Genomic DNA, 10213 nt, shown 5'->3' with positions numbered 1-10213 from the left:
CTATTGGCAGAACATTGAAAAGTAGGAGGTGTATTATAGATAATTATATTAGCATATATAATACGAGTATGACAGAAGCGAGCATTTTCGGGAAGGAGAGTGGGGAGCTAGGATTTGGAATTTGAAGAAAAATAAACAATATGACTGAAGGGCGCATTCCTGCGGGTGGACGCACGTTTAAAAGACCATTTGACGCTAATGACTTGCATAACTTTAAGTTGGTTTAACGACGGAAATGTTGAATATAAAAGAGCGGCATTTTATTCTCGTGACTTCTTCTCGATTAGTATAGGTAGTAAAGCTTAAAAAATATCTTGTAGGGCTAAAGAATCATTCGGTATATAAGGAGATATCATTCTTCTTTTAAAACTGTCAACTAGTCGCTGATTCGGTTTTACTATTAGATTGCTCATAATTTGAATATGACTTCTGTTTATAAATTCTTGTATCTGTTTGGGAGTATCAAAGGCCCCACTATAACTATTGGAGTATGAGATATTACTGACGCGTATACTTGGGAAATACCAGTACTCCATCTTATAGCATTTTTGTCTTATATTCTCATTAGTTACATAATATAGAATGGGTGATAAAATTGTTTAATTTAATTTCAGGTGCAACAAATTATAACACAAATAGAATATATCTTCCAAGAAATGTCATTGCACGGACATTTGTCACCAGAAGAGTTGATTTATACGGCGCTACAGAGAAGTGTGGTGGGCTTGATCAAGGATAGCGCTGTTAATGCATTTTACGGACAAGTAAGCTTATTTCATTGTTAAGTTTAAAATTTTATCTACACCCATGCTTTAAATCCTCTATTAAAGATTCTGAAACAGTTAGCTTATTGCCAACATTAAAACACCCAATGTTCTAATAACCATTACATCACCCAAAAGAGTGTCGTAATGTTGTACTGAATTTCATAACAACACTCCTATGTTTTTTTATCCCTTCATGCGCAAAGAGTTTCAACATACAGCCACATTCTTATTGCTCGATGCGTGGTATCTGTATGAATTTAAAAAAAAGAACATTTTCGTTTACGCGCTCTGCACACTCCCAGAACGTCGCACGCCGTAAAAAAAAGTAGGTTATTCGAATCCCCGCCATTTTTCTTCTATATTTTTATTGTTTTGTTTACAAAAAGTGAGCGATTAAAAAAACGCTGCAAAAAAACATTATATTCGAGTGAGTTTTAATTATTGCACTATACAAAATGTAAATTACTACTAAAATAAATAGTTGTTTCATTAATACTTAGTTTATTTGTTTATAATCAGTTATGAATGATATTAGGTAAGAAAGCTAACTGTACCAGAATCTTTTAGAGGATTCATTTTCTGGGTGTAGATAAAGTCTTGTATGCAACTGTTGATAATTAGGTATTAAAACATTCATGTGATACTATTATCACACTCGGCTTCGCCTCGTGAGATAAATCCACATTCGTGTTGTAATACCCCTTATTACACAACAGTTGCATAAATAACTATTACTTTTTTATACCATTTTCTGAAGTAAGCGAACAACAATTGTAATTCTCATTATGGAAGTTTTGCTATCAACCGAAACAAATATAATATAATGAATAGTGGTTTCGGTTTCCGCAGTAAGACTTTGGGTTCCTTTTGTGTTCAGTTTCGGCCAGTAACCGAAACCAGCGCAGGTCCTATACAATATATATACAATAGTTTATATACAATAGTTTATATTCCTGGGTTGTTCGAAGACCTTGTTTTGTTTAATGTGACCCCTCAGGGTTCTCACCATAATAAGGATACCGTGTGTCTGTTTTACCTGCCAAATCGACTAACGAGTTCTGCAAATTTTTGTTAAAAGAATCTATTAATGTACTTAGCTGAACGGCAGTGGCCAGAGTGGCACGGGGCCCTTCCTTGCCAATAAATTCTCTGAGTCATTGCTCAATGAACCACTTTATCCTTAAGTCCATTGCAGAGTCTCGTTGTCAGAGGCATCTCATTACAGAGATTGATTACATTCTTAGGTTAGCGCTGAGTTGAAACAGTTATTCTTCAGCGCAGTAAGCAGCGCCATACCACAAAAAGTGGCTCACCTAACTTTGACTAAGAGCGCTTTCGCACTACGTCTGTTCCGAATCCGATCCGTATCCGTGAAAATACGGTCCGGTGTAGTCGTAGAACTAGTTCTAACGATTGACGGAAAGAAATCGGATGACGGAAGCCGATTCTAGTAGGAAGTCGTTTTCACGGGTACGGTTCGGACGTAGTGCGAAGGGACTGAGACAAAATCAATTCTCTATATTTTGCTGGACCTACGCCTGGTAGAGCGCTGTTCTGTTGGACAGAGTAAACTATTATCTTGCTCTATTGATAAATAGCAGTTTTTGAAGGCGGCAGTTACAATTTCCATACGCAATACTTTACTTGGCACGACACTTAGTTGTCAACTAATACGTTTACTTTAGCATAAACGATTTTTTTAATGACACCACAGACTGGGAATGAAGCGAACACCCTCGGGCTCTGCTCAGGCAACATTTATAATTAAATAAATGTTTATTGTACTATATTACATTGTAATCAATATTTTTATAAAAAAAAAAACCGGCAGTCTATTTTGAATGGGTGTTAGTTTTTGACGTTCAATAAGTGATTTTGAATCCTATTTTGAATAAAAATATTTGAATTTAAGATGTCGGAGCTTTTGGGACCTCCTCCGATGGTGGAGCTGACGGGACCTGAGGTGACGATGACAGATGAAGAACTGGTGCTGTGCCCGCGAGTGTCCCGCGCCGAGCGAGCGTGTCGCGCTGCTGTGGCCCGCAACGCACATCTATTGGTGCTCGCTCCTGATGCGTGCGCAAAGCAGTACGTACACACAGACATACTTTTTTTAGTGTACCTAATTATATCACTAACTTGTTGAATTGGGCCAGCTCACGAAATTTTATGTAATTGTTGTTTTGTATTTATAACTGTTTTATTATGATAATATTATTTTAGTATGGTAACCCTTTATGTATGTATAACCTGTATTTAGTATGGCAATCCGCTACACCACCTGGGGTTCTCCGGAAGACCAGCGCTGATCATATCACCTGTGGGTATGGTCAGTATTATGCTGAGATGAACTCCAATTCTGCATTTTAATATAAATTAATACTAAGTCTACTTGTATACTAGGTTTAAGTTGTTAATAAATTATTTTTCTTTCTTTCTTTCTTTTATATCAAATCTCTAAAAATGTCAATGACTTTGGGTTAAAAACGACACTTATGAATGTCAAAATTAACCATGTTACCGTTGACCACTTCTTACGTTATTACTTCGTATTGATAAGGTTGAGCTTTATGGAGAAGAATTATTAAATCGATACCTTTATTTTTTTTTTCTTTCTAAAGAAACATATATAGTTTCAGTACTAAACATTATTTTTAATCTGTGCAACAGATTTACTTAAGGTAAAAAAGTAAATTATTATTCTTTAAAAACTATTTTTGATATACCTAACTGTAGGTGCGTCTAACTAAACACATACCCCCTTATTCATAATGGTCCGCTAACTTTAAACAGCCGCTTAGGAGTGTTTTTTCTCATTCTGACTTAGGTCAATAATAGAAGACAGAGTGAGAATTAGCAATGCTTTAAGTTAGCAGAAAATTATGAATAAGGGGGATTATATATAAAGGTATAATGTGAACATTATATCAACAAAATAAATAATTTTAAAGAGTAAATTATATGTCGTGACAGTGGAGTGGTGTGTTCGCGAACGACACTTTCTCTTCAGAAGTTTTAGTTGATAAATTTTATAAATTCTTTTCTATTCTTCCAACTCTGGCTTCTGTGGAAGATATACAATAAAGCCAATGTCAAGTTTATGTAGACTAGAAATCTTAGAGTAGATATTTGTTTTCAAATTTCAATGGTAGTGATCGGTGCATAGATTGAACCAAGTTTTATTTTCTTCTTATACCTGAAACAAATATACATGCTGTTAGAGTATAATTTTTTTTATATACACAAAGAATATTTACAAAAGGAGTGAAAACTAAGGAGAGGAGACATGAAAGGATACAGCTTATTCAATTTGAACACGGTTTTCTGTATTGTGGCAAGCATGTCGTATTCGTTTTTGAGTTTTTTTGTTCCCGCACATTTTTTTGTAAGTCTTTGTATAGAGTGTTCGAATCTGTCTGTTCATAACTATATCTGCATTATTCGCCTTCATTCTATTATAAGTTCAATGGGAAATAGCACTTCCTAAAACTAGAAATTGAATGACGCGTGTGTATTTGGCAGGAAGTTGGGCGGGGAACTCCAGGATGTATAAAATTGTACAATGAAGATTTCATTAAAGGGTAATTGAAGAACAAATGATCCACTTTTCCCTCATCTAGGACACAACAATAAAGGGAATGGTCTCTGATTCTCACTTTAGCTAGAAATACTGTAGTACAAGCGTGGTTTAGACGTAAGCGGCAAATAAATGATGTTACATTTTTAATGAAAATACATCTACAATCCCTATCTATAAATAAATTTAAATGTATTAAGTAAAAAATGGCTCTGTCGTCCTAAAAAGTCCTACTACTCTACAGCTGAACATCGAATTGATCTGACAGCCTGGGACTAGATTATGATTATTTTATAGTAATAGCAATGACAGTACAATATTGTATATTTCATTAAAAAGAGCGCAATAAAAGAAAACTGGGTGAGTTTCTCGCGCTGCTTCTTCTCTCTTAGAGCGCCATATTTTCCCGAAGCGGTAGTAGTGTCTAGTATATTTGAAATGACATCAAAAAGAATTCTAGGGAAATCAATTTTAAGAAAATAAATGCCTTGTATGCCTTTTTTAAATCCTGTTTCAGTGCTTTGGTAGAGTACGTCTTGAAGGATACAAACTCCACTGTTGTGACAGTTGAGTGCACACCAATCACAACCCCGTCAGATATCATTGCGGAACTCAAAAGAGTAAGTTTCAATAATTATATAAATAATATTCTATGATACATTTTAGCGATCTAAAAATAGTTATTCAAATTCAGTAAAACTTTATAAGTTATTTAGAGCAAGTCAGGATGAAGTACAAAAATTACAATAGCATTCAAATGAACATAACAATATTCATTACCAATAAATTTTGAAACATTGATCCCAACTATCTTTATCATTCCAATAATCTTTCACATTATAATAGGCCTTAGATGTTAATTTATTTCTTGCGATACATTAAAAATTTTTAATTGCTAATATTTATATCATTTGGGAGTTTATTATAACACAATCCACTTTAAAAGATTTAGCAATTTTACGGAGCCTAGTAGTTGGAGTTGCGAGTTTATGTTTGTTTAGAGTATATATATTGTTATAGTTTGAAACAATCTACACATATGTATAATAAAATCGTAAGTGCGCCGGTATGGAGATTACATACGTATTTAAATAAGCAGCGCACATTATACTTACTGCTTCTATTAAGCAGTGTAATAGCTTATTGGACTCTGCTCCTATTGAGCAAAGTAATTATTTGATAAACACTGCTTCTATTGAGCAGTTTTATAGTTTAGTTTCTAGTTTGGAATATGTTCCAAATTATTTAAATTAGTCAATAAGACAATAGGGGACTCCTCTAGCAATATAAATACACAATCTACAAGTATTATTAAACATAATAATTGTAAAGTTATAAACCTGATGCACCAAAATATGCAAGGATTGTTAGGTAAAGAACTGGAACTGGAGTTACTAATGAACCATGAAAATATTGATATCTTATGTCTTACTGAACACTGGCTTAGAAAATATGAGCTCATTTTTAACTCTAGTGGTCATCGGGTGGCAAGTGTGTTTAGCAGAGAAAAGGCAACACGTGGCGGCTCTCTTATACTTATAAGAAAATCATTTAATTTCAAAGACCGTAAAGATATTGTGGGCCTCTCTGTTGAACGTACCATTGAAATAGCCTGTGCAGAGCTTGAGTGTGCCATTGTTGTAAGCATATACAGACCCCCCGATGCATTATATGAGTTATTTGAGAGTGTATTGGAGGAGGTTCTATCAAAATTATCAGAATCTAAGAAATATATTATGATTTGTGGTGACTTTAATATTAACTTATTAGAAAAATCCACCACAAGTATTAACTTAACTTAACATAATATATTTCTTCTATGATTCAAATCTTTGTTTAAATCATATAATTTATCAAATATTTTCTTAGAACCTACTAGAGTAACCAGCACCTCTAAAAGCTGTATTGATAATATTTTTACTAATTATAAACCTATTTCTCAATCAATAATTAGTAAACTGAGCTCAGACCACTTTGGTCAATTAGCCTCTTTTAATATTGAAGGAAACAAATGTACTTCAACTAAAAAGTTTATGTTTGTTCCGGTAAACAATAGGCGCATGGAGAAATATAGAGGCAATGTTTCAGAAAAACTCTCAAACTTGTATTTGAATTATAACAGTACTCCAAATGAGATGTATGGTAAGTTATTTAAAATAATTAAAACAGAGTTTGCTTCTATATTTACTTCAAAGACAGTCAACTCGGGTGGTCTCTTGTCATTTAACAACTGGGCAACAGCTGGTATTCATAGGAGCAGACAACGGTTATATGAACTATATAGTGAGAGATCATCATGTAATCATGATGTATCTTTCCTTGTATATGTGAAAAAATATTCAAAATTATTTAAGAAAGTATGTACTATTGCTAAGTCAATGCATATTAGAGAAATAATTAAAAATGCTTCAAATAAAATAAAAATGACTTGGAAAGTCATTAACTGGGAATCTGGAAGAGCGAAAGACTGCAAGTTTGAATATAATCTAATAATAAACAATACAAAAATCCACTCTGAGCAGGAAGTAGCTTCTGCTTTAGAGAAATTTTTTTCTGACATTCCAGTTTCCATCTCAAGCATCCTTGTCTCCTCCACCAGTGTTGCAGAGTCACTTCTTTTGGAAAATGTTAAGGAATGTAAACAAAGTTTCAAATTCAGTGTTGTTAGCCCAGCAGAAATAATTAAAACTTTCAGATCCTTAGAAATGAAAAAAACTGCTGATATATGGGGCATATCTGTAAAAATAATAAGTTCTGTTATTGACGTCGTAGCACCATATCTAGCACTAGTTTTTAATAGCTGTATTGAACATGGCGTGTTTCCTGACCTTCTGAAGTATAGTAAAATTACACCAATATTTAAATCGGGACTCACTTCTGACCCGAATAACTATCGCCCTGTTTCGGTGTTGCCGACCCTTAGTAAAATTTTTGAAAAAATTATTTTAAGCCAAATGCTTACTCACTTTAACACTTATAAGTTACTTCATATAAAACAATTTGGCTTTACTAGGGGACGCTCGACTACGGATGCAGGTGTTGAACTCATCAGGAATATTTTTGAGGCCTGGGAGGAATCACAGAATGGTATGGTAGAATGGTACTTGGTATCTCCTGTGATTTATCTAAGGCTTTTGATTGTGTTCAACATTCAACGCTGGTCAGGAAGCTATGCCACTATGGTATAAGAGGATCTGCACTCGATCTTCTGATCTCATATTTAAACAACCTATTATTCAGAGGGTCGAGGTGAATGGCAGGAGATCTCCTGGGACTCCTCTCGGTATGGGGGTACCACAAGGGTCTATTCTTGGACCATTCCTCTTCCTAATTTATATAAATGATCTACCTAACCTTGTAGAAAAAAAACACAAGGTGGTATTGTTTGCGGATGACACTTCACTTATATTCAAAGTGAAACGAAGCCAAGTTTTGTATGACGAAGTAAACAATGCTCTATCTGACATCGTGTACTGGTTTAGCGCCAATAACTTATTGTTAAATAATCATAAAACCAAATATATTATATTCACCACGCCAAATGTCAAAAATGTAGATGCGAATATTTTATTAAATGGAAAGGTGGTAAAAGCAGTGGAATCTGCTATATTTCTTGGCATTACTCTTGATTCCTATGGTATATTGTTATGGGGCAGTGCGGCCGATATTAATACTATCTTTGTGCTGCAGAAGAGGGCTATTCGCGCGATTTATTACCTAGGTCCTAAAGAATCATTCAGAGAAAAATTTAAAGAAATAAACATTTTGACTGTTGCTTCTCAATACATTTTTGATAATGTTTTGTATGTTCATAAGCACATTGAGGAATTTTCTAGAAACTGTGACATTCATAATGTTAACACGAGGAACAAACATAAACTTGTTATGCCTACTACTCGGTTGGGTCGAGTTAGTAAGTCTTTTGTTGGGCGCTGTATATGCTTCTACAATATGATCCCAGAAAATGTACAAAACAAATGTGTTACGAAATTTAAAAGAATTGTTAAAAAACGTTTGTGTGGGAAAGGTTATTATAGCATAAACGATTTTCTTAATGACACTGGGAATAAAGCGAACACCCTCAGGCTCTTTAATTATAAATGTTTATTGAACGATATTACATTGTAATCCATATTTTATATTAAAAAAAAAAGCCCGCTGAGTTTCTTGCGCCCATTCTTCTCAGGTCTGAGGCAGTCTCTTTTGAATGGGTGGTAGATTTTGACGTTCAATAAGTGATTTTAAATCCTATTTTGAATAAAAATATTCGAATTTGAATTTGAATGAATTTGAATATACTTATGTAACCAACGTTTAGAATTTATGTAACTAATGTTAGATACGGCTTATCCAATTTGAACACAGTTTTCTGTATTGTGGCAAGCATGTCGTATTGTTTTGAGTTTTTTTATTCCAATCGGTTCAGAAATAAGACAGTTAAGGTAAATGAAATAATAATCTGGGATCTTCGCGGAAAATTCGCGGGCGGCCTCTCGTTCTAAACAAAAGTCAATATAACCTTGCTAAGGCTACACAATAAATACCGTTTTCTTACTTCACCCAAATTTTTAAATTGATTTTTCATCATTATAATAATAATTATCAGCATCACAACACAACACCTTTACAACAATCTACAATACTGAAAAAAATTGTAATTTATCAATAATAATATCCTGGCATCTTTTGCACATCATAACAAAATGACGATGTGTCATCATCGACATCAGGTCCAGGGATATGTAACCGGGTAGTATATAAGTTGGATGATATTTAGCTCAACAGGTATTGTATTTACAATTTGCAGGCAACAAAGTAGTAGATGCCTAGGGTGATTCGTCAGTCATACAGTATTTTTGTAAAATCCTATATAAGCAGCATTTTTGGAACATTTGCCAAACTCAATTCAATAAAAAGTTATCACCTTCTCAGTTGCCATTGTGATGATGAATCATGATCAGTTAATAAAAATATTGCTCTACAAAAAGGCTTCTTCTATAAAGATGATTTTAATTTGTATATATCAGAGGAACGTTCTACGGAGTGGTGCGTGCGCATCGAACGACAAGGGCCGCAGTGCGGGCGCGGGCGGACGCGTCTCATTGGTTGTTCGTTCACTACACCGCGCGCCGCTTGACCCGTGGGATTCGTCGCACGTGCAGAGCTTCTTGTTGCAGGTATCTTTGTACAAACAAACAAACATACATACATACATACACACTTATAGACATTACATAATACATCATCGCACTCGCCAGCGAGTGTGTTATTCTTATTATTTCATTTTTTCATCCCATTTCATTTCTTCTATCCTTCCCACAAGCACACAGCCGGTCCGAGATTCGAGTCACCTTAAGAGACGCCCCGGGACTGTTGTTGCGTAGAATTTGCGGCATCCACGACCCACGTCCTATGTCGCTGTAAAAGCCTTTAGGACTGACAACAAAGACGAGGTTTTTAGTCGGTCGAGTCCGATATATGGGCTCCGTTTCGGGGTCTTCAATACGTAAATATATTTTCCTCCTCTGCAAAAAATAAATAAATAAACATATCATCGATCTAAAAAGTAATTTTAATGAATTAAAATTCGTGTAATTACAACAGAATTTATATTGCTTGATGTGTTAAATTAACAATATTTTTCTCGGATATTTCTTTTTGTCTTGACACAGTTAACATGCCCAGGGCACCTAATTAAGCATAATATGATGCTTCGTTCGTAGCGTGTTTGTTAGCGAAAATATCTTCATTTCTGCTGCCATTGCGTAGCCCTAGCCAATATGGCGAAGGAGGAGACCTATCTTTTGTGTGCCAATGGGAGACTTCTTTGCACATGATGTCGGTTAGGTGGGAATCAAATCCACGCCTT

General features: G+C 34.7%; 1 protein-coding gene across 1 annotated transcript in view; it reads left to right on the top strand.

The window, feature by feature from the left end:
• Positions 1 to 1146: 1146 nt before the first annotated feature.
• LOC126973755 (cytoplasmic dynein 2 heavy chain 1-like) overlaps positions 1147 to 10213 on the top strand; it is a 37798-nt gene continuing 28731 nt past the window's right edge. Inside the window, exons 1-4 of the mRNA XM_050821074.1 lie at positions 1147 to 1194; positions 2680 to 2855; positions 4862 to 4964; positions 9372 to 9521. Coding sequence (XP_050677031.1) covers positions 2680 to 2855; positions 4862 to 4964; positions 9372 to 9521 — 429 coding nt within the window. The 5' untranslated portion in view covers positions 1147 to 1194. The remainder of the gene's footprint in view (positions 1195 to 2679; positions 2856 to 4861; positions 4965 to 9371; positions 9522 to 10213) is intronic.

This window comes from Leptidea sinapis, chromosome 30 (genome assembly GCF_905404315.1).
Source record: "Leptidea sinapis chromosome 30, ilLepSina1.1, whole genome shotgun sequence".
Classification (NCBI taxonomy): Eukaryota; Metazoa; Arthropoda; class Insecta; order Lepidoptera; family Pieridae; genus Leptidea; species Leptidea sinapis.
Note: the sequence above shows the minus strand (reverse complement) of the source record. Positions and strands in the feature narration are given on the sequence as shown.